Genomic DNA, 25692 nt, shown 5'->3' on the forward strand with positions numbered 1-25692 from the left:
CTGCATCAGGACACTATTCAAAAGGGCCACAACACACTGCAGTACACCAGAACTGCAAAAAGAAGAAGAGGAACACCTATACAAGGTATTCGCCAAAAACGGATACCCGCACAACTTCATCAACAGATGCCTAAGAGAAAGACCACAGAACGAGGACATGCCACAACCAAAAGGACTAGCCACACTACCGTACATCAGGAGCGTTTCAGAACTGACAGCCAGACTACTGCGACCCTTAGGTCTCATAACGGCACACAAACCAACAGCCACGCTCAGACAACTCACTAGAACGAAGGACCCGATACCCAACATGAGCAAAACTAATGTTAGTGTACAAAATACCATGCAAGGACTGCACAAAACACTATATAGGACAAACAGGAAGACAGCTAACAATCCGCATACATGAACATCAACTAGCCACGAAACGACACGACCAGCTATCCCTAGTAGCCACACACGCAGACAACAAGCAACATGAATTTGACTGGGACAACACTACTATCATAGGGAAAGCCAGACAGAGAACAGCCAGGGAATTCCTAGAGGCATGGCATTCATCCACAAACTCCATCAACAAACACATCGACCTGGACCCAATATACCAACCACTACAGCGGACAGCTGAAACTGACAACCGGAAGCGGCAAGGACAGACCACTATAAATACCGGAAGAAACATCAAAGAAGCGCTTCGCAGGAGGCTCCAAAACACTGATGATGTCACCTAGCCAGGGGACGAAACGTTTGCAACAAAACCTTCCAGCTTGACGAACAGAACCACAACAACGAGCACCCGAGCTACAAATCTTCGCACAAACTTTGAGGACAGACATATTTCATACTCGTTCCTTATGGCTCATTTGTGCTCACTTGTTACTCTTGAAATGGGTTGACTCTCAGTGAAGCTGTTAATGTGATTAAAGCTGACAAAATTGATGGAATTGAACAATATATCAGTTCTCATTTCCTTTCTTATCCTTTATTGATATAACAAGCAGAATGTGCCACCTGCAACTAAATTCTGTCTCCCTAACAATATGGCACTGGACTGATAACCATAAGATTCAGAGTGGCAAGTGGCACTTCTGATTCGTCACATTCTGAACACAGCCAATGATTAAAGTGCTGGTGTCAACCCATGATTTGAGCTGACTTGTAAAACTCAGTCCTTCCTACAGTAATCTTTGAGGATCACCATTAAATTCTTGAAATTGTTTGTGTGGCGAGACAGGGAGCCACTGGTGAATGCCTTAAAATCTTAGGATGGGTTCTTAAGTTTAGAAACTCTGATCCCTTTGACTTGCAACATACCCTAGAGGTAAATCTGATCTTACACTTGCTGACATTTTGCACTTCTGAGGTTGATCAATGGTGATCAAGGGCAGAACTTGTTGAACTTCTACATTTACACAGGAGACCAGAGTAAAACATAGTTCCCTACATCAACCCGTGCGCCATAGCACATCACAAGGTGAGATGTGATCAATCAAACTTTCACGTCTATGCTTCTGATCTCCGCAGGGTGTCCGTTTTCAAGCCAGTATCTGCTGACATTTGTCACTACACATGTAGGAAAAAGGAATTCTGCTCACTTATGTATCCTGTGAGCCTCGACAGTGAAAAGGTTCGGAACCACGGCTCTGTATGAGATCAGCTCACTTAATTTTCACTTAAAATATGGAAACGTCTTAAACCAACACAGGCATGTTCCCTACTTTAAATCAAGTTCCCAAACTCCAACCAAATGAGATGAAGTGTCACTGGATATAATCATTAACATAGTTATCTCAGACTATGTTTTTACATTTCCTGTTTTAAGCAGGTCACTGGTGTGTACTGGTTTATTAAACCTCAGTTAACAAGGCACTGTTCAATAGCTTGTAATCACTGATCTTACCTGTGAGGTCAGTTCATTCTTGATAGTTAACAGTTCATCAACTTGTAAAAGTATGTCTGCTTTATCTTTCACTGAAATGCAGGGGAAAATATAAATGTATACCTCTATATTGCATATTTTCAAAAAGGCTTTCACATCAAAACTGAGGTATTCCTCGTGGCATATTGATCCAATTCTTATTGATATTACATAAAACATGTCACAGGAACAATGGTGATCCAAACATACGCATTAAAAATTGATGCGATCAGATTAGCCACCATCAAACTGCACATGGATTTGTATCAGTGGGAAATTAAATGGGCATTGAACCTATCATGTCAGCAGACTCGGGTTAAAATTGTTCCTGACATGCCGACATGATGGTTAGTACTGGTGCCTCTCAGTACCAGGACCTGGGTTCGATTCCAGCCTCAGGCGACTATGTATGTGGAGTTATTTCTTTAATTACACATTTGGCTGCTTCACTGTCATTAAACTGCATTGCATAGACACTTCCTAATCCCTTTAACCAACTTTGCCACAAGCTGTATTTTGGAGTTATTAAAACAAATATATAAAAACAAGAACAAAATAGAATATTGTCAAAAGTGGGGGATGAATAATGTCTACGTGTTCTAGACTAATTATCCACCACTCACTAACCCAGTTTAACTTGAAGACTGCACTTGACCTTTTCCGATGCCTTGGGAGAATAATGCGTATACTAACTTGTCAGATAAGAAGTGGTGATGACCTTTTGACATAAGAGACACAAGTAAAAGCTAAACAGGCAAAAATAGAAAGAAAGCTCGTGAATTAGAGATAAAAATACTTCGGTAAGTGATCTAGACAAGGGTCCTAATCAAGATAAACATAATTCCTTGGTGATTAAATTTCAGTTATGTTTGTTTATTTAAGATTTGCAATGCAGTTTAAAACATACATTTACATTATTTACTTTAGACAAACTGAATGTAATTTGTTGCTCATCTCATGTTATATTGTCATTACAAGTTCATTCAGTGAATCAAAAATAAGCTGGTAGATGTCAATGAAATGAATGTTTCAATGATGAGCTTAATCACTGGTATTAAGTATTAACCAATCATTAATTACAAATGCGATCAGACACAAAGTATGCTAAAGACTCCAAGTAAACACAACAGTCAATAAAATATCCCTTCATATCTTGAGAAATAAAAAAAAATTCAATTGAACAGTCAACAAAAAGTTCACATCATTCTCAACTTGAAATACTGTACTTGTGAGTGAATGGTGCAGTGGGAGAAGATCTTTAAATACACTAATCTATAACTAAAGTAATTCAAAAGACTTATCACACTACTCAGATTACACTGATCGTTGCTAGCATTGGAGAATGGAGAGAGGTTAAGTCAGAGTGAAGGATAAAGCCACATTTAGATTTCTTAACTTCCCCAACAATGTTTTTAATTCTTCATTAACCTCCAATCCAGAAAGGGAATAAGTCACAAGCCTGCGCACAGCACGCTCACAGTGCTTGGTGACATTGTGTGGGTTGACATTTTAAATTCCTCAGTATTTTCATGGAGTTGACCTCGTTTTGGTAGGACTCCCACATTTGAAGTCAGCAACATTTTGGTGGGAAGGTCATAACGTGTTCATAATGCACATTATAATGCAATCTAAGTTATACATACTCAATATTGTCATTAATAATTATGCTTTGTTTTCAATAGATCAGTCATCAACCAACACTATGAAAGGATTAAAACATGTTCAGACACATTAGAGTACATTATCCAATGGAAAAAGTGGTCTTGTCCAGCATTAATATTCAGATTTGACTGTGTCATCTATCCTGTGTTTTCACCTCTTAACTGAATGAGGGCTCATATCTGTACTCCTGTTTTTAATTTTGAATAGATATCTTTAGTCTTTCACTGATTTCTAAGGTTTTAAGTGTTAAAATCTGGAAGCTTTGTTTAATCTGCTAGGCAAGGAATCCCAACATGAGTGCTTGGCGGAGTTCTAAACCTCACTCATCTATTCAGCTCAGCAGGCGTTGTTGACATAGTTGATCTTGACAGTCTTCAGATTACTTAAGATCTCTGTTAAAAAATGGGTCTTGAATGGCATTTGCTTATCTTGACAGCTGAGAGAGTAGTGGAAACAGACCTTTGGATCCCACTCATCCATGCCGACCACATATTCTAAATTAATCTAGTCCCATTTGATAGCATTTGGCCCATATTCCTCGAAATCTTTCCTATTCATATACCCATCCAGATGCCTTTCAAATATTGCAACAATACTAATGTCCATCACCTCTTCAGGCAGCTCACTGCATATACACCATTCTCAGTGTGAAAAAATTGCTCCACTCTCACTTTAAACCAATACCCACCAGTTTTTGGACTTACCTATCCTAGAGAGACTATTCACCCTATCCACTCCCCTAATGATTTTATAAGCTTCTACAACATCACCCCCCAACCTTTGATGCTCCAGGGAAAGTAGCCCCACCCTTTCCATCCTCTCCCTATAGCTCAAATCCTCGAACCGTGGCAATATCCTTGTAAATCTCTTCAGAACGCTTTCAAGTTTCACAACATCTTTTCAATAGCAGGGAGACCAGTATTCCAAAAGTGACCTAACCAATATCACGTACAGCTGCTACATAATGTCCCAACTCCTATTCTGAATGCACTGACCAATAAAGGTAAATGCACCAAACGCCTTCTTCACTGCCCTGTCTACCTGCGACTCCACTTCCAAGGAACTAAGAACCTGCACTCCAAGGTCTCTTTGTTTGGTAACATTCTCCAGGACCTTTAAGTGCCAAAATCCTGCCCTGATTTGCCCTACCAAATGCAGCACCTCACATGTATCTAAATTAAACTCCACTTGTCACTCCTTGGCCCATTTCCACATCTGGTCCAGGTCTTTTGGTGTTATCTGCAAACTTGCTAACCTTACCTTCTATATTCACATCCAAATCATTTATATAAATGACAAAAAACATTGGGCCAATACTGATCACTGTGGCATACCACGGGGCACAGGTCTCCAGTCCAATAAATAACTCTCCACCACCACCCTGTCTCCTAGCTTCAAGCTAATTTGGGATCCAAATGCCTGGTTCTTCCTGCATTCCATATGGTCTAATCTTGCTAACTAATCTACCACAGCTTATTGAAGTTCACATAGACAATGGTCACCGCTCTGCCTTCAATCTTCTTAATCACCTCTTCAAAAAACTGAATCTAGTTAGTGAGACATGATTTCACACACACAAAGTCATGTTGACTATCCCTAATCAGTCCTTATCTTTTCCAAATACCTGAAAATCCTATCCCTTAGAATTCCCTCCAACAACTTACCCACCACTGACATCAGGCTCACTGGTCTATAATTCTCTGGCTTTTTCTTACCACCTTTCTTAAATGGTGACACGTTAGCTGACCTCCAGCCTTCGGGCACCTCTCACGAGGCTTTCAATGGTACAAATATCTCTGCAAGGGGCCCAGCAATCACTTCCCTAAACTCTCAAGCATCTCAGATAAACCCGAATAGGTCCTGTACTCAATCCCAATGTTCTTATAGAGTTAAAGAATTCTGCAAATCATCAATGGTACATGAATGACGATGAATGATGAAAGACGGGGATGGGATTGGAAGCATTCTATTTGTCTACAGAACTTGGCCAATTTCCCAGCAAATGGAGCTACACCTTCAAACCCAATTGCCTCGCTATGTGCCTGCCTCTCCTTCCACATTGTGAGGGCATTGCCCCCAACTCTGAGGGCAGAAATATGCTGGGCAGGCATGGCCACTCAGGTGACAAGACCGCAATGGTGAGAAATGGTCCACCTTGCAATATCTGCCTTAAAGGGAAAAATTCAGCTTTGGGACTGTAAGTGAACTGTTACAACTGTGGAGCCTCAGAAAGTTATGGAGTCATACAGTACAGAACAGGCCATTTTGCCCATTGAAGCTGCACTGACAAAAAACAACATCCATCACCTATCTAAACTAGTCTCACTTTCCAACACTTGGCCCGTAGCTTTGAATGCTATAACATGAATGTACTTTGTAAAGGTTGTGAGGTTTCCTGCAGTACTGCCCTCCTATTCAGTGCAATCCAGATTCTCATCACCTCTGCCTTTCGGGTAATTTTGATCTTTAATGATTTTAAAAATGTTAAGTATATAAATTTTTGAAATTATCCTTTGCTTCTTTACTCTAAATCCAATATTTCCACTCTTTATTGCTGTTTCTGTACCTTATTTGACATTGAGTTCATCTACTTTAATTCACCCTCCTTCCCAGTGTTTCTATCTCACTGATTCTTCAGTCTCACTGATTAAAGAAAGAGTATTGTTCATCCAGACCCAAATGTTTAGTTTCCCTTGCTGTGTTGTTATCAACTTGTACTTTCAGCAACTTACTACAACAGACTTAAGTGAGCTTTGATTGATTTAATGAACAGATACCCTAGTGCAATAAAATCCATTACATATGACAAATTGAAGTGATTAAAAATGAAGAAGTTTTTAAATGAAATTTTTACAACTCAGCAGTGGTACTGGAATACAACAGTGTGCTAAATAGCTTTCAAGGCTTGGATAAGAGAAGTATTATGATTTTAGTGAAGGGTATCAAGGAATAGGAAGTACAGACAAATAAAATGAGGTCAATCTGTAGTTCAACCATGATCTAAATTAATGGAAGAGTACACTTGAAACTTCAATATTCCTAGCATGGTACATCACTGGGCAATCTTCAGGTCTTACAAATATTAACATATATGTACTTACTTTCACCTTCTTGTAGCATCTTCAAAAGCAGAGCATTTCGAGCCTTTACTTCTTTATATTTTGCCTATTTAAAGAAGAAAGCTGGAAAACATCAGTCGGATGCCTGTAAGAACATGTTTTAAATACAATAGCAAAACTTAAAGACGTACTTCCCACTGTGTAACAGTTTGTTTCAATTGAAGAATTTTCAAATCTTTCTTTTCCAGTTGATCCTTTAATTGTTCAGTTCTTGCGTTATTGGAAACAGCTTCCTAGTAAACAACAGAAAAATAATGAAAATCTGTATTTCTCTTGACTGCAATGAAATATAAAAGGGTTCCATTTTGAAATTTGAACATCATACAAACAAAGCAATGCAAACTCTGGTTGTTTCACAAACTATTGTGTTTATAGCTTGTTTCCTGCCAACAGCACATTCATCCAGATGTAATTTAATACAGAGAAGAGTCCAACAGGACATCTGGAATAGCTGTTAATCATTTCTGCAGCTTCCATATGATCTTTCAGCCCTGTAGTATTAAGCTCCAGTCTCAAGCAAACTCCTAAATGGAACACCAGTCATTTGGAATACAGAGTCATTAAGTCAGTACTCTTCATGCATTGAGCAGCCACAGTCTTTGGCTCACCACAATACTTACTTAGGTAATTCCTGAGGGAGGCTTTAAATCAGTAGCCAATAAGCAGCTAAATATTACAATAGCATTTCACCTCCCAAATAATGGACAACATAGGGACCAGCTATTACACAAGAAAACCATTTTGGTAATACATACTTGACTTTCTTGCGTAGCAATATCCAGTCCATTTGAACTTGTGCATTGTTTTCTTTTCTCCATCAACAATATTTTATTTGCATCTTCTTCTAGTTTATTAAAGAAACTATCCTCTTCTGTTGTTGCATGCAAAGATTTTGGCTCCTGGAGACAAGATTATAGTAGTCAGCCCAAGTTGGCAGGGATGTTCATTCTTTCAATGAATGTCAATTTTGAATATCTTTGATATTTCTCAGAAGCAAAGAGCCCATTAAGAGTTATCCAGTAAGTCCCACTGACTTGCCCCACAGCCCTGAAATATTCTCTCTGCCTTTTTCAAGTATATTCCCTGTTCAAAGTCACTGCTGAATTGGTTTGCAGCACCATGCAATGCATTCTAAGTTTAACTCAATACATATAGAAAGGCTCCTCGTTTCTTTGCCAATCACACAAACTTTGGCCATTATTTTATTAAAAAGGTTTAAAGAAACCCAGGCATTATAAAATCAAAATTAATTTTAAAGAGAGCTTACAAATTACATTCTTGTTAATTATTGGCATAAATTACTAAGGTTATTAGTTTATGGCCAAGTTGCATACCTCAGATTTTTTGTTTGTCTGATCTAAAGAGATAGAAAATGGAGAGTTAATATGGTATATGAATATATGGCAATACATTTCATGCTGCAATTTGTGGCTAGTACAACCAACAGGAAAAAGTGGCTCAAACTATACACTTGCATGTTTTAAAATTCCACACTAGCTTTCTCAAACTTATTTTTGTGATTTGAAAATGCTGCATTTTAAGCATGTCAGAAATACTCTTAATATATAAAATAAAACAAAAATTGGCTCATGATTCAGATGTTAATACATTTGAGATTTGGGGCTGCCTCACAATTATGACAATTGCAATTGACAGTTAATGCCTGAGTCATCACATGGATATAACATTTCTCTGCATTCTGATAATGCTGTAGTTTAGGTAAGGAATTCTAAAGAAAAAGCACAAGTCATACATGAAACATGCCTGACTATCATCTAGCACCATTCCTTTTATTGGCTGATTAAACTGAGACTACGAAATTCTTTATGTACCAGTCATTTGCAGTAATGAAGTAGGCCATTTGGCCTGAGTGTGTCATGGCTGTTTGCACTCCCTTGAAGCCTGTTTGCATCCCTCTTCATCTAACCCTGTTAGGATATTTTCCATGTGCGTTTAACAAACTCTTATGAAGAGGCGCAAGTATCCCCACAATCCATCACCTATACTGTCCAACAACAAACACAGGCAATAAAATTCAAAAAACAATTGACCTAACAAATATACCACTATAATGAGTGGAAAAAGTTTCCAGACTATGAAAGAGAAAATAAACAGATCCTCATTGAGGAGAAGTGAATGTGTGTGAAAATCAAAACATACTGAAATTTGATTGCTGCTGAATCAGGCAATTAGATAATTTAGCATATCAATACCAAAGATGCACAGGGTTAGAAAAAGTGAGGGGGGTGAAGGTCTCAATTAGAAATGTTACCAAAGTTGCACAGCATAAAGATTTTCCATGAAGAAATGATCCAAACAAGAAGCCTTTAAATAGTACGGAGTATTGATGAGAATGCATCACGTTATTGCAAGTATTGGTAAGATACTTGGACTGCTGGGATGGGAGTGAGGAGCTGATATAGAGAAAAAGAGAGATAGGGAGAGACACAAACTGTGTACATTTTAATCGGATTATCAATGAGATGCAAAGTGGATGCTGCCTATTAATCACAAACAAGTATCACCTGCAATCTGCATTTTCTCTATTGGCAGCACACAACATGCATTACCTAAAATAATTTCAGTTTACAGATCTTTAAATATTTCTCAATCTAAAAAACGTCTGCATTTTCATCTGTAGCTCTGAACAGTATAAATTTATTTTTGAAAGTGTTCAAGGGTTTGAGCATCCGACTAACAAGAAATAAACAGCAACAAGTAAATGATTCTTCACCTGACTCTCCACTTTAAAAATATGTTAAAAGCATCCTTTCCTCAAATTCTGAACCTTTTTCAAATGTCTTTTATTTATCCATACATCAAAGCTCTCATGAGTTTTTGGGCCTCTGGGATGTTACAGATAAAAAGTTTTGTTTAAAATACTTTTTAAGGCTTTAAAATTACTTGATTGCTCATTGCTTTGCAACTTCCTTTAAATTTTATTCTGCCCTTTCGGATTCTGCACTGCTGCCTGCTTGGTGTCTTAAAGTGAGAAACAACTTAATGATTTATTAATTCATGTCAGCATTAAAAAAGGTCAATTGCATTTAATTTCTTCTGAAGCAAACCAATGATTCATTATTTCCCAGTTCCTCTGAACATGATTACAGACCTATTCTAGTCCAAGCAGATGAAAGTCAGTAGATTTCCCCTCAGTTAGGCTGCTTACACTGCGACTGAGAAGATCCACATTCATTCCTCTGATCAGCTCATAGTTCTCTGTTGTTACTTCCAGAATTACAGTGGTAACTTGGGTTTGTACATGAAAGAGTTGAACACTTCCAAAAAAGTAGTTAAAATGAAACATAAACAAATATCGGAGGAATTTTTCTGGTTGAGTTCTAATGATATTATTGGCTTTCATATTAGAATTCAAAAGGTCTCCAGCTTGACTTACACCAATGAATAGACTGTCGCACATGGGACACAAATCTCTTAAGGGAGTTCCTTGAACAAAAAGTCTAGAGACCTCTTATAGGTCTCTAAACTTAGCATAATGAGGTGACTTAAAGAAGGGGGCCATTTGTAAGATAATAAGGAAAAAAAAGAAACTGGAGGAAAAGAAAAGGAACTAAATTGAAAAGTTACACTGGCTGTTGAATCTTAGCATGAACTGAACAAAGCACAAAGCTCCTTTTAGTGGACCCTCAACGTTCTCTTCCAGACATTAATTCTACAAATTTGGAATCCCTCTCCCCTACCAAAACAAAACCCATTTTCATCACTATATACAATATTTCCAATTATCTCTTCATAATTCAAATGCCAAAATAGAAGTTTTACCAAGAATACAAAATTAAAATTAAAAAGTTACGACAGCCAATTCTCGTATGGAGAAGAAAGCATTAAACCTGCAAAGGTTACATCTAAGAAATCTGCTGGAGTTGGTCGGATCGCAGAGCTCATCACGTGATCAGCTTTTATGAATACTTAAAGCCTTGCAAGATGAGAAATTTGGAATGGAATGTTTTAAGAAAGTTATTTAAATATTGAAGCACACACAGATAGAATGGCCTCAGTTTCTGTCAGTGAAATTGCCCAACGTAAAACTGATCGATGACCTCTCCAAATCAGGACTACACAAAGTTTATATAGGCCATTAAAATTCCATTTCCATCCCTAGTGTCAACAGAACCAGAGAGCTCAACTTCATCACTTAATCTGAAGCTGAGCTTTTGATCTTATATTCTCTCCAATATGAGAACTTACATGACCTCCATATCACTCACTTCATCCTCTGTTGATATAACCAGTCATGCTTTTGTCACCTCCAGCTTTATTATTCCAAGGTTAATCTTTTCCTTTAAATAATTTCATGACATTTGCCTGCCCTATTTTATTTTAAAGAATTTGGGAACCATTTTACAAAGTAGGATTAGACAACTTGATTCATGGCAGAGTTAAGAAAATAATCTCTTGTCATACTGTAATGTTTTATATTATGTACAAACCAGCTATAATTTTTGAGAGAGAAAAGTTCCTGTGTGTGAATATCAGACTGTTTCACAACAGCAATCACAGAATTCAAAGGAAACGTTAACACAACATATCCCAATACTACCTGTACTTCCATCTGTCTGAAAATCTTTTAATGAAACTGTGGCTGGTTTATCCTTTCCCTGGAGGTGTTTTCTTTTTTCTTTTCTACTTGATCCTTTTGTTTTCAGAGAAGCATTATTTGCACAACACTGCAAAAAATTAGATAAGTTGTTTACAATTTAAAACAGAAGTGAAAATAGCAGGCAATTCCTGGGTTGCAAACGGGGTCCATTTTGGAGCCTGCTCACAAGTTGATTTGTACATAAGTTGGAGTACAATGCAGGACACTGTAAGGCAGCTTATTGTAAGTACAGGACATTTTATATTTGGTGTCTTTAAAATTATACCCCTGCTTTGGATCACGTTCATAAGCTGATGTCTGGAAATTGGAGACTGTTGTAATGTAGATTTAAAATTGTAAAAATGCTGCAACCAATGACAATATTGCTTTACAATTAGATTGGCAAATTGTAAATGTTTAAGAAATGATACAGAATTTGGTAACTTACAAAATGGATATGAATGTCAGTTGCGGGATATTTTCAGAAGTTCGCATTAGGGACAGAGTGACTGAGTAGTTGGACAATGGGTTACAATGTATTTAACCTACAAGCTATATAGTGAGGAAAATTCGGAAAATTGTTTGAAAATCTGTGGAATCAGTTTTGTTTTTAGGAATGTTCGCAAAGGACATAGGAGTTTGCACCAATTGTAAAGGAATCAACGGTCATATTCTTGGACAATGGGAAATACTAGTCCATACAACCTGTTGACCATTAATCAGGAAGTACGATCATCAGGAAGGAAGTTAAGATTCAAAATGTTTTACAATCAAAGGTGGACAAAGGAGCTAATATTGTAAATGACAGAGTTAATACAAGGAAAGCTGGGGAATGACAGTGATCGATGCTGATATAGACATTAAGAGAAAACAATGACAGAGAGAAAAGAGGACACTGAATTCATTTAAGGAGAAGCCAGCAAACCTCTGAAAAGGTATGTTTTTTGTCTGGCAGCAAGAAGAAACAGAGGCTCGAGGTAAATGTTTAATAAGAAGAAAGGTACTGGACAATATGGTGGCACAGTGGTTAGTTTGACATCGCCAGGGTCCCAGGTTCAATTACATACTTGAGCAACTGTCTGCATGTAGCTTGCACACTCTCCCTGTGTCTTCGTGGGTTTCCTCCATGCCTGAGGTTTCTTCCCAGAGTCCAAAGATGTGCAGGTTAGGTGAACTGGCCATGCTAAATTGCCCATAGTGTCCAGGGTATGTTGGTTAGGTGGATTAGCCATAGAAGGATTGCAATGATAGGGTACGTAATGAGTCTGGGTGGGATGCTCTTCAGAGGGTTGATGTGGACCTGATGGCCAAATGACCCCTCCACACTGTAGGGATTCTATGATTCAATACTAGATAGTACTGCAAATAGCTCAAACATGCATCCAGACACCGAACTGTTTATTTTTGGTTGGATTGTTGGTTGAGAAGGAATTCTGGCGGGCAATGACTTCAGGAATGCTATGATGTGAGGGAGAAGAGGTTTTTATAAGTATGCCTTAAAAACAATAATCTCATTACTGAAACTCTAAGGTGAAACTCCGGACATAGTATGTGAGAGTAATAAAAGATTTTGTAAAACTCAATAGCTATATGATGTCAAGCATGCTGAAGGAAATACTGGTGATTGCATGAGACACCCCTTCGTTTTATCGACTATTTAAAGTGCAATTTACCTTATTTTGATTTACCATTTGACTGTTGCTCTATGTTTGCTTGCATTGGTTCTAATTTGTGTTAGTTATACTGTAAGTGAAATCCTTGTGGCAATTTCTTCATTTGGAGATCATAGATCTTAATCGATAATGAAATTTAGCATAGATCTGGAAAGTGTGGATCATATCAGACTAAGCAACCTTTACACTTAGGGGGAAGTCATTGGCTTTCTGAAAAATTGATTGTTCATAGGTGGTGCCAATATGAACATCCAGAATTAATTTGATAAGGCAAGAGATTGTTAGCATAAATGTAATCACAGGTAATTGGAGGGAACAAGAGCTAAGTGGAGACAGATTTATGGATAGAAAGGTATACAAGCTGGAAAGTGACTGATAGTTGAGATTTATGAATGACTTGCATCTAGGCCTTAAGGTTACACCATATATATAATTTATCTAGACATAGGAATTGTATACCCAATTTTGCATAAGGTGCACTTTCCGGTCATACAGTTAAAAGCAGGGAAATTTGAAAAAGACACAGGCAGACTGAATAGGCAAAACACTGCCAGATGGAGATCAATATGCAAAAGAGAAATATAAATTGGAAAATTTTCTTAATATTGAAATAATATGCACTGAAGAGTAACAAAGGGGCTCAAGTGACCATGTTACAGAAGATTTATGGATAGATCCAATAAAAAAATCAAAAAGACAAATGAAATTATGGCCTTTGTTTCATGAAAGTTGGAATCTAAAAGTGAGGAAATGAAACAGTCAAAGTGTAAAACAATACAAATGGGACTAAGTATGCTGAAAAGACAAGCCACAAGGTTTCTGTCTCAATATGTGGAGCAATCACAACAAAGTTGTTGAATTAGCCATGCGAATAGATATAAATAGATATGCTCTGGTTGGGATTAAGGAGACATGTCTGCAAGGTGACCTGGGATGGGAACTAAATATCTGGATGTATTCAGTTTGTGGGAGGTGGGTTAAAGAGTACATTAACAGAAGAATGAAGAGGGGTATTAGCTCCAGTGAAGTGGAGTCTGTATGGCTAGAGCTGAGAAACACCAAGGACCAAAAGTGGGGGTTGGGGGGGTTGTATAAAGAATCCGAAACTGTAGTGGTAATGTTTGGAAAGGCATTAAACAGGAAATTTACCGAAGCAAGCAACAAAGGTACAATTGTAATTATGGGCAACTTTAATTGAATACAGATTGGGCAAATCCAATCAGTTATAATACCATAGAAGAGGAAGTCCTGAAGTATTTCCTGGATCAAAATTGAGGAACAGGCCGTTTTAAAATGGGTTGTTGTCATCAGAAACAAATAGTTGGCAATCTAGCTATGCCAGGTGCCTTGAGGGAGATCATTAAAATATGATGAATACTTCATAAAGATGTAGACTTGATTTTGAGACTAGGGCCCTGCTTCTCGATAAAGGTTTGGGAAATAATGGATGCACTGATGGACATCTTACAAGGTTTGACAGACTCTGGAAGAGTTCCTGTGGATTGGATGGTAGCTAATGGAACTCCACTGTTTGAAAAAAAGGAGGTAAAAAGAAAATGGAATCATAGACCAAAAGGAATTATAGACTAGAGTCCATTATAGGAGATTTAATAGCAGACCACTTGGAAAACAATGACATGATTGGATAGAGTGAACATGAATTTAAGAAAGAAAAATTACGCTTGACAAATCTACTAGTATTCTTTGAGGATATAACTTGTAGGATTGATAAAGTGGAACCAGTGGATGTAGTTTATTGGGACTTTCAGAAGGCTTTTGATAAGACAAGAGATTAGAAAGTAAAATAAAGTACATAGGATTGGGGGCAGGGTACTCACATGGACAGAAATTTCATTGGCAGTCAGAAAACAACATAGGAATAAATTGCCTCTTTTTTCAAGTGGCAGGTAGTGAATAGTGGAGTATTACCGGGATTAATGCATGGACCTTGGCTATTCACAACGTACATTAATACTTTAGATGAGGGAACTAAATGTATTCGGTTGAATGTGAGTGTGACTGGACAAACTGAGTGAGTGGGCAAATGCATGGCAGATGCCATAAAATGTGGATAAATGTGAGGTTGTCACCTTTGGCTGCAATAACAGGAAGGCAGATTAATGTCCAAATAACAATAGATTGGGAAAGGTGGATGAGATCTGGGTGACCTGAAAGCAAGCATGCAGGTGCAAAATCAGGTAAAGATAGCAAATGGTATGTTGGCTTTCATTGCGAGAAGATGCGAGAACAGCACCAGGGACATCTTCCTGCAATTGTACAAGGTTTTGGTGAGACCACACCTAGTGTATTGTATGCGATTTTGGATTTCTAATCCGAGGAGAGATGTTCTGGCTATGGAGACAGTGCAGCAAAGGGTTACCAAACTGTTTCCTGGGACGTCAGGACTGAATTATAAAGAGAGACTTGATTGGTTAGGTTATATCGCTGGAGTCTAAATGAATAAGGAGAGGATCTAATTGAACCTATAAAACAATGACAATGACCTGACAGGGTAAACACCAGATAATTAGAGAGTATAGAACCAGGGGTCATGGTTTAAGGGTACAGGGTAGGTCATTTATGACGGTGATGAGGAGAAATGTCTTCACTTAGAGACTGGTGAGCCTGTGGGATTCTCTGCCACATAAAGTAGCTAAAGTCAAAACAAGCAGTAGTTAGATATAGCTTAGGACTAAAGGGATCAAAGCATATGTTTGGAAACAGGAACAAGGTACTGAATTGGATGATCAGCCATAATTATATTGAATGCTGAGCAGGCTCATTGGGCTGAATGGCCTTTTCCTGCTCCTATTACATATGTTCCCATCCATATCTATGCAGGATACTTTAAACGCAACTCATGGTAGAACTATATCTCTCAACACTAATGCACTGTGTCTTCTACTATAACAATTTCTAAAAACAAATAACTATTTTTTAGTTCTCAGATATTTACGTACACTCTTATGTTCCTCATATTCCAGCTTGCTGATTAGTAAAGCTTCTTGGAGATCTGCTTCATACAATTCACTAGTTAACTGCATACAAAACAAAATAAAGTTCAGTGAAGAAGTATTAGTTCCAGAAGTAGTAGTTAAATCATTGCTGCTATTCACATTATCTCTGCTGAATGAATTTTTAAAATACTTTCAAAGTTCTCAATTCCTGCAAAATGGAAACCTATAATCTTTTGGCATTGAGCATTTACAACTTAGAATTTGAAAAGTGAGTGGCAACATTGCTGAATTCTTTGCATCTTGGAACTTTTGGTAGGGTATGGGAAGGTACTAATATCTGGCAACAGAATACAAACTGGAACTGTTTTCCTCTTTCTTATTAATTTTCGGATTCCTGAAGCCATTCATTTCCAGCTGGGACTTATTTCACAGGCTTCAACATGCATCTCAAGCAATACCTCATATTTATTATTTAAGCATAAGGAGGAGGGCTATTCGACTATTTCTAGCTGAATTAAATGCTATCTTTAAGTCTGTACTGGCACATTTCAAATTCAGATATCGGCCTAGAGTTGCAGTCAGGGCTAACTTTTGCCTCTTTAACACACAGCAAGACATCAACTATAGCTTAACTAGACGATAACTATAAACACTGCTATACTTCCACTGTTTCCGTTGTATCACCACCAGCATTTCAGAAAAATGTGGCATTTTCAAAACCACTGTCTAGGACAGTACTTATTTCAAACAATTTGTTTGGACACGTTATAACACCTTTGGGAAAGCTGGGGCTTGGTATGTGAACCTTCTGGGCCAGAGGTAGTTAGCACAACCAATGCACTGCAAGACCCTTCCGGAAACAGTTGGATAAGCTTTATGCAGGACACAATTTAGCCTATTGTGCTAATGATGACAGCCATTAAGCAAATACACAAAGTGTATTAACTCGTGACTTTACGACAGAATAATGATACTGCTAAAAAAGACTGGACATGAAAGTAAATTATTGGCAGTATTTACTTCTGCTTACTTTAACTGTCCTATTGAGAATGATTAAACATCAACTGATTAGATAATTATCTAGATATCATAAAATTATATCATTAGTTTCACTTGGTCTCTTTTAACATAAAAAGTATCAAGTATCTTCTTCAGTTGTCATGTCCCACATTCCAACGACAACAAAAAAGACAGTGATTAGATATAATCCTTTAATCTGGATCAGTAGTGGTTTGTTAATAAAAATCAAGTTGTGTAATTATAAATGACAAAAACATAATTAATGACGGATGGTTGGAATATTGTTAATGCATTCAATTTTATCATCGATTCTCACCTGTTCATCCTTTTCTCTCCATTGCTCCCACTTCTCACCCTCTGCCACTGGTAGATTCTGATTGTTCAGAAATTGGTCTGATTGACATGATCTCGTACTTACACCAGGACTAGCAACAGAACAAGACTTTGAAACATTTTTTCCAAAGGCTAGACTTCTTAGCTTTGAAAAGAAGCAAATATCAAAGAAGAAAATCAATATATCTTTGTGCCAGATTAATATGACTTTAAAGACAAACCATTTCAGGATTTGAATATTGCTAAAGAAAATACATTTTGTTGAAGTTTGTCTTGAACACACTGAGGAAATCACAAGAAACATCTATGTAAAACAGCAAGTAATATGAGAGGAGAGTGCTGACTGGTTGACAAGTGCGTCGTCCTGGTCCCCCACTCAGTTGAAGCAAAACGTTCAGAGACACAGTATAGTTTTACCTCCATCTTTATTCTGGGCCCTGGAGGGAGAGAGAACGGTCTTGTGCACAGAGACAGGAGTTCACAGTCTTCTCTGGAATAGCAGATTCTTAAACGAATTATATAGTCACTGACAGAAAGGAGCATCCAGATAAGGCAACATACATATTGATTAGGTGACCGTTACAATCAGCAAGTGTCAAGCCAAGATTAAGCCATCTGCTGTTACACAATGAATGTTCTTAACCTTAACTGGCTTCACATAATGAATACTTTTCACTTTGTGAAACTAACCATATATACTAAATTCTTCCTCATCTTGTTAAATGGCTCTACATAATGAATGTTTTTTCACCTTGTTAACCCATTACCCTTGCCTCCAGCACCCCATTGTTAACTGCAAGTTCTTATCTGATCTGAGTCATGCTCATCTGAACCCCTTGTTTCACAATACTCAGAACTTAATTCTTTCCCTACCTGACAGAGGTGGGTACTGCAGATGCTGGAGATGAGAGTCAAGATTAGATTGGTGCTGGAAAAGCACAGCAGGTCAGACAGCATCCAAAAAGCAGGAAAATTGATGTTTCAGGCAAAAGACCTTCATCAGGAATGAGGCCTCATTCTTGATGAAGAGCTTTTACCCAAAAATGTTGATTTTCCTGCTCCCTGGATTCTGCCTGACCTGCTATGCTTTTCCACCACCACTCTAATCTTGACTCTTTCTCTACCTGGTCATACTCCATACACATTCTCATTCCCTCCTTTTATTATTCCATGATAACCAAAGGCATTACCAGCTTTCAGAAGACCTTAACAGCCTTTAAGCATATTATTGACACACAGTATACAATGATTATAACAACAAAGATTACTAGTCCGTTACAGTAAACAGAATTTGAAGAATCCTCCCACGTGGAAAAAAAATTCACCAGTAAAGTTTTTGAAGGCACAATCCTTAGTGACCACTCCATCCCCTCCAAGTAGAGTTGAAATGAGCCAGTTCTCCAAAATCTCCTTACATAAAGTCCAACCTGAAAACAAATTTCAGTCTGTTCTTCATCATTCCTCACAGAAATCTGACTTCTTGGATAAGGGCAGATAAATGCTTCACAAAACTGACGAGACTTCCATCCTTCCGGAGATGCTTCAAATGGAGGATACCAGCACATCAGTGTGCATTGCAACAGCTACAGGCTAGGTAAACACAGCTTTCTTCACTGTGTCATCTCCCGCTCTGCTGTTAAATGTAACAAAGCTGTTTTGATGTTAGCTTGATTAGTGAACCTTCATATCCCTTAAATAATCGAAAGAGAGGGTAAAGCTCATGTGGTTTAATGTCCATAGGAAGGCCACTGACAAAAAGTGTACAGACCTCTTCACTGTTGTTAGCTTCTTCACTTTTCATGCTCATGACTGAGGAGTTGATTGAATCCATTGGATCAGGTTGCGGAGGGGTGGGCAGTGGTCCAAAGGTGGGCTTTACCTATGAATGGAGAAACTCTAGAGAAGATGTTAGCTGCTGAAAGTATCTTTGCATTTCCTCTCTCATTCCTTCCTTGCTAAGGTGGTTATCAGTATGAAGACAGTTATTCATTTAACTATACTAAATTATGTCTGTCGAATTAAACCTTCGAAGTCTGTTACTCTGGTCATGATTTATGACATTATCAAGTTTTATACAATCCATAAACTTCCATAAACTTCTAAATTGTACTGCCTAAACAATTCAGTCAATTATAAACAACAAGCAATGGTCCCAAAATCAAACCCTCAGGTACCTCCATTCAGGTTAATCAAAAATTATTTTCCTTTAACAAATTGATACTTGACTAATGAGAAAGCTATCAAGAAAAGTATTTCAAAAGTCTGCAACAGTAAGAAAACAACAAAATGTTTCTCGTGCTTTAGCAACTGAAGAGGCAGTTTCAGTTCAAATTTAAATCTCAAACATTTGTGGGAAACAAATGCTGAATATTTTAAAATGCGCTCCAAATGCAACTTCCCAAATAAGGCAGTCGGAATTACAGTGGAAACTTTGTCAGAGATCAACACTCTTTGAATGTGCAATATGAAGGTGGCCAATGAAGTCTGAGCAATAATTTACAGCATTTAAACAGTTCAGCCTCAAGTTCTAATATTCTATAGATAATCTTAAAACATCAAACTAAGAATATACTCCTCTTTTTGTGAACACTCTGCTTTAAAATCACAGCAGCAAAGATATCATGAAACAATACTCTCTCATCTGGCTAAAGCATGACCACTGACCCAATTTTCTTTTAAACAGGCATTGTAGAATTTGAAACAACTCAGGGTCTCAAGGCACTCAATTTGTTCCAAGGTTACAAGTTTGACAATTTTAAAAAGGACATAATGTTGTACAATTTCAATGTTAAAAACAAAATCTGCCCCATTACATAGCCCACAAGACACATTGAATTGACATCCTGATTCAAACAAAACAAAACAGTTACTTCAAAGGATTTTCGAACTGGATTTTAACAACCCAAAATTTTAAACATCAAACACTCTGAGCATGGCACAATTTACACCGAAACACTCCTTTTTCAACCCAAGAATTAGCTACAGAATTTCTCATTTTAATTTTTTTTGCATCCTCTCACTGAAATTACACTTCTAAAAAGAGAAAGCTCTCACAGCGGACCACATTGCACTACAGACGAAGCCACTCTCTTTCTCCAGAACAAAGTCTCGCAAAACCAAGTTTCGCCAAGAGGGGACTCAAATCCCACTCAAACAGAGCTCGAACCCCAGCACTGCGCGGAGGATTCGAACCTCAATTAACCCACCCAAAGGACTCGAACCTCAATTACGCCCCACCCAGGGGACTTGAATCTCAATACTGTGCAGAGGACTCGAACCTCAATTACACCTATCCAACAGGCTCAAACCCCAATACAGTGCAGAGGACTGGAACCTCTTTGTCAGCACACTTGCAAAACTGTCTCTCTTGACTGAATTACCATTCTAGGAATCCATAGAATAGACAACGATCGAGCGAGGGGACCGTCTCGGAATATCGAGGGGGATCAAGGTTTAAAAGCTGACCTTGGGGGCCCGTCTATCTCGAGACACCAATATTCCGGACCGCTGACACCGTCCGATAGTAACTATTTGTTTGGATCCTGCCAACTATGTCAATATTATTGCCCCGTTTCTCCCCCCAAGTCAAAGCAAAACACTCAGACATAGTATGGTTTTACCTCCTTCATCTTTATTCCGGGCCCCGGAGAGAGAGAAAACGATCGCCCATGTGCACAGGGACATGGGTTCACAGTCTTCTCTGGAACAGCCAATTCTTAATGAACTATACAGTCACGGACAGGAAGGAGCATCCAGATAAGGCAACATACATATTGATTGGGTGACCATTACAATCAGCAAGTGTCAATTGTGAAGATTAAGCCATCTGCTGGTACACGATGAATGTTCTTAGCCATGACTGGCTTCACATAATGAATACTTTTCACCTTGTTAAGCTGACCTTACATACTGATTGCTTCCTCATCTTGTTAAATGGCTCTAGATAATGAATGCTTTCCCACCTTATTAACCCATTACCTTTGCTTCCAGCACCCCATTGTTAATTGCAAGTTCTTATCTGATCTGAGTCATGTTCAGCTGAACCTCGTGTTTCACAAAACTCAGAACTTAACTCTTTCCCTACCTACTTATACCCTGCACACATTCTCAAGTGGTCCCTGATTAGTGAAGGGCTTGCTATACAGAATGCACCAGTTAATAATGACTGCCAATTAACTGTCAATTTAAATCTTAAACTAGGCAGGTTGATTCTGAAAGATCAAGGCCCTGAAAAATGAACGAGAAAATAGCTATCATCGATTCATTCAGCTTAAAAATATGCAGTGTTTTTTAATCAGATCACAAAGAAGCAAACTGTATACTTACATATGTGGTTCCCATTACAGGCAAGTGTGCAACACTGTGAGCCTAACTGACAATTCCAAATTCTGTCAGCATAATTCTGTACACACTCAGGATTGTTGAGCAAATGTTGTTCAATTTCAGAATAACATCTAATGTTGAATGCTGTGAGTCTTGCAAACACAGGCCTGTTGGATGTGGTAAGTATCTTGTTTATTACCAACAGCCAAGAAGATATGCTGTCTGATATTATTTGCCAAGCTTGATGAATGGGTCTAATTAACTTTTGTTCCTGAAAAGTACTCAACTTACCTCAATTTAGTCTGGAAGAGCAAGGAATTCCAAAAGTTTGAGAAATGTGCTGATATTGCAGCAGTCGTGTTCTCTATTCACAGGGCGTTCTCCTCAAGTCCAAAACAAATTTTGCCCCATCATACAAGTGAGTAATGTGACATATTTCAGTGTTGGTGTGATGTTAGGTGTATTGATGGTGTGCATTTTAGAAACCAGAAAATTTCTTGTAAATTGTCCTGGTGAGTATAGGAAGAAAGCTTTGACAAACATCTGAGCAATCCAAGATGGAAAACAGGAAATAATTGAGGTAGTGTCAGTGTTGGAGCTGAATTCCTCTGATTTTAGGAGCAATAATTACTGTTTTATAAGCTGTTTGCTTCTCCCCAAAGTTCCAAAACAATGCACGATCAAACCAATGGCACTTTAAAAAGGAGGAAGAGAGACAAAGGTAGTGACCACATGGGAAGTGAATCAAATGGAGAAATAAACCACACAGCTGTCTGCCTAGAAGTAACCTGCACAGCTAACTGCCTCTGCTGTTTGGTTTAGCTTATCTCTGGACATCGGAGTTCGTGCAAGAAACAAAACAAACAAGCAAAATTCACAGCTAACCTTGGAAAAACCTGTGTGGGGAAGTTCACAACAGGAGAGCAGTTAAGTGGCTAGTTTTTAAGTGTAACCTTACTGTTTTTATTTGTTAAGTTTCCAGTAGTTAGCAGAGTGGATTCTATTTTGATTATATTTTTATTGAGAACTGTCTCTTGATTAAATTTTAAAAATATGAAAACATAGTTACTAAGATGGCTTGCAGCAGTGTTTTTAGAGCAAACAGACTTTGCTATATTCTGGATCTGTAGATTGCTAAGGTACAAAGATGATTTTTATAGATCGATGCGCTCTTCCTGTCAGATACGGGTAATTAGGCAACATTTCCACATTATTGGTGATTATGCCTGCAGGAAGTGTGTTTGCTGTGAATTCTTTTGGATCAAATGGAGTGGCTGTTAGAGGCAATGGGGAATTTACAGAAGCTAGGGATGTGATGGAAGGCAGTTGCAGGAAGGCAGATAAGCCGAAGACAGACTCAGGTAGATGGTCATCTCCAGGAAAAGTAGGGGATAGATCTAGATAGTGCAAGAATCTCCTGTGGCTATCCCCATCTGAAACAAATATGATGTCTTGGAAAATGTAAGGTTTGACGGACTTTCAGGGGAAGGTAGCACTGACAGCCAGGTTTTTGATACTGAGACTGGCTCTAATGTAACAAGGCATATGCCAGGTTCCAAGCAATTGATTGAAATTTCCAGTCAGAAGCACAAACAGATGTTGTTCTGAGGCCTAGAGTGAGGCATCAGAATGTATGCTGTCTCTCTGCTGTCAGGACCAAGATATCTTGGAGAGAGTTTACAATATTTTCAAAGGGGAGAGAACCAGCAGGAGGTTGTTGAACACATTAGAACCAATGATACAGTTTGAGAAAAGGACGAGTAAATATAGGAAGTCAGGCAAAAATTTAAAAAGGAGGTCCTCGGTGGCAGTAATATCTGCATTATTCCCAGTCCCATGAGCAAGTGAGGATAGGAATAGCAGGATAGAGCAGGTTAATGTGTGGCCGAGGACTGATGCAGGGGAGAAGGATTCACATTTTTGGATCATTGGAATCTCTTCTGGGGTAGAAGTGACCTGAATAAGGAGGACAGATTGCTTCTGAATTGGAGGGGAGATTTGCTAGGGCTGCTCTGGATGATTTGAACTCATCGGAGGGAGTTGGTTGGAACCCAGGGAGATACTGAGGAAACAGATCAGTCCAAGACTGGTGCAGTTGGGAAAAGGTGCAAGTCAAGCAGGCAGGAATAAAGCAGAGAACCAACTAGGACTGATAAGTTAAACTGTATTAATTTCAATGCAAGAGGCCTAACCAGTAAGGCAAATGAACTCAGGGCATGGTTGGGAACATGGGACTGGGATATCATAATTACAGAAATGTGGCTCAAGGATGGACAGTACTGGCAGCTTAATGTTCATCGGAAGGATAGAAGTTGGGGGGGGGGGGGGGCAGAGAGGAGGGCAAGTGGTGTTTTTGATAAGGGATAACATTACAGCTGCACTTAGGAAGGATATTCCTGGGAACATATCCAGGGAAGTTATCTGGGGGGAGCTGAGAAATAAGAAAGGGATTGTACAATGAAAGGGATGCCCCAATAGTCAGAGGGAAATTAAGAAACAAATTTGTAAGGGGATTGCATTTATCTGTAAGCATAGTCAGGTTATTACAGTAGGGGATTTTAACTTTGCAAACATTGACTGGGACTGGCATATTGTTAAGGGCTTGGATGGAGAGGAATTTGTTAAGTGTGTACAAGAAAATTTTCTGATTCAATATGTGGATGTACCTACTACAGAAGGTGCAAACTTTGACCTACTCTTGGGAAATAAGGCAGGGCTGGTGACTGAAATGCCAGTCGGGAAGCACTTTGGGGCCAGTGATCTTAATTGTATTAATTAATGTTAATTAAACTAGTAATGGAAAAGGATAGACCAGATCTAAAAGTTAAAGTTCTAAATTGAAGAACTGCTAATTTAGATGGTATTAGACACAAACGTTCAAAAATTGTTTAGGTGCAGATGTTCGCAGGTAAAGGGACAGCTGGAAAGTGGGAAGCCTTCAAAATTGAGATAACGAGAGTCCAGAGACAGTAAGTTCCTATTAGGCTGAAAGCCAAGGCTCATAGTTGGTTTACCAGATGACTACAGAAATTGAGATTTTGGTTCAGAATAAGAAGGAAGCATTTGTCAAGGACAGACAGCAGAGATATTATGAATCACTAGAAGGGTATAAAGGCAGTGGGAGTACAATTAGGAGGGCAAAACGGGGACATGAGATAGCTTTGGCAAATAGGGTTAAGGAGAATCCAAAGGGATTCTACAAACATATTAAAGTCAAAAGGGTAACTAGGGAGAGAATAGAGCATTGTAACGTTCAGCAAGGCCATCTACGTTTGGAACCCTAAGAGATGGGGGAAGATTCTAAACATGTATTTTGCATCAGTATTTACAGTGGAGAAGGATATGGAAGACAGAGAACTTCGGGAAGTAAATAGCGACATCTTGAAAAATGTCCATATTACAGAGGTGGTGGCGCTGGATGTCTTAAAAGCATAAAAGGTGGATAAATCCCCAGGACCTGATCAGGTATACCCTAAAACTGTGTGGAAAGCCAGAGAAGCGATTGCAGAGATATTTGTATCATCGATAGTCACGGGTAAGGTGCCAGAACTCTGGAGGTTGGCTAACGTGGTGCCACTATTTAAGAAAGGTGCTAAGGAAAAGCCAGAGAACTACAGACCAGTGAACCTGACATCGATGGTGGGCAACTTGTTGGAGAGAATCCTGAGGGACACAATGTACATGTATTTGGAAAGGCAAGGACTGATTAGGGACAGTGAACATGACTTTGTGCATGGGAAATAATGTCTCACTAACTTGATTGAGTTTTTTGAAGAAGTAACAAAGATGATTTATGAGGGCAGAGCGGTAGACATGATCTACATGCAGCTGAAAATGTGTTGCTGGTCAAAGCACAGCAGGCCAGGCAGCATCTCAGGAATAGAGAATTCGACGTTTCGAGCATAAGCCCTTCATCAGGAATGATCTACATGCACTTCAGTAAGCATTCAACAAGGTTCTGCATTGTAGATTGGTTAGCAAGGTTAGATTACATGGAATACAGGGTGAACCAGTCAATTGGATATAGAACTAGCTTGAGTGTGGAAGACAATGGATGGTGCTGAGGTTTGCTTTTCAGACTGGATAC

At 38.5% G+C, this 25692-nt stretch overlaps 1 protein-coding gene across 1 annotated transcript in view; it reads right to left on the bottom strand.

Annotated features, from left to right (window-relative positions):
- Window positions 1–25692, bottom strand: part of gkap1 (G kinase anchoring protein 1) — a 58569-nt gene that overhangs the window by 8250 nt on the left and 24627 nt on the right. Inside the window, exons 2-9 of the mRNA XM_060845159.1 lie at window positions 17266–17427; window positions 15933–16010; window positions 11261–11387; window positions 8034–8056; window positions 7455–7598; window positions 6831–6932; window positions 6682–6745; window positions 1901–1971 (exon numbers count right to left, since the gene is read on the bottom strand). Of these exons, the coding sequence (XP_060701142.1) occupies window positions 1901–1971; window positions 6682–6745; window positions 6831–6932; window positions 7455–7598; window positions 8034–8056; window positions 11261–11387; window positions 15933–16010; window positions 17266–17427 (771 nt within the window). The remainder of the gene's footprint in view (window positions 1–1900; window positions 1972–6681; window positions 6746–6830; window positions 6933–7454; window positions 7599–8033; window positions 8057–11260; window positions 11388–15932; window positions 16011–17265; window positions 17428–25692) is intronic.

The sequence above is a fragment of the Hemiscyllium ocellatum genome, chromosome 2, assembly GCF_020745735.1.
Source record: "Hemiscyllium ocellatum isolate sHemOce1 chromosome 2, sHemOce1.pat.X.cur, whole genome shotgun sequence".
In the NCBI taxonomy this organism is placed as follows: domain Eukaryota; kingdom Metazoa; phylum Chordata; class Chondrichthyes; order Orectolobiformes; family Hemiscylliidae; genus Hemiscyllium; species Hemiscyllium ocellatum.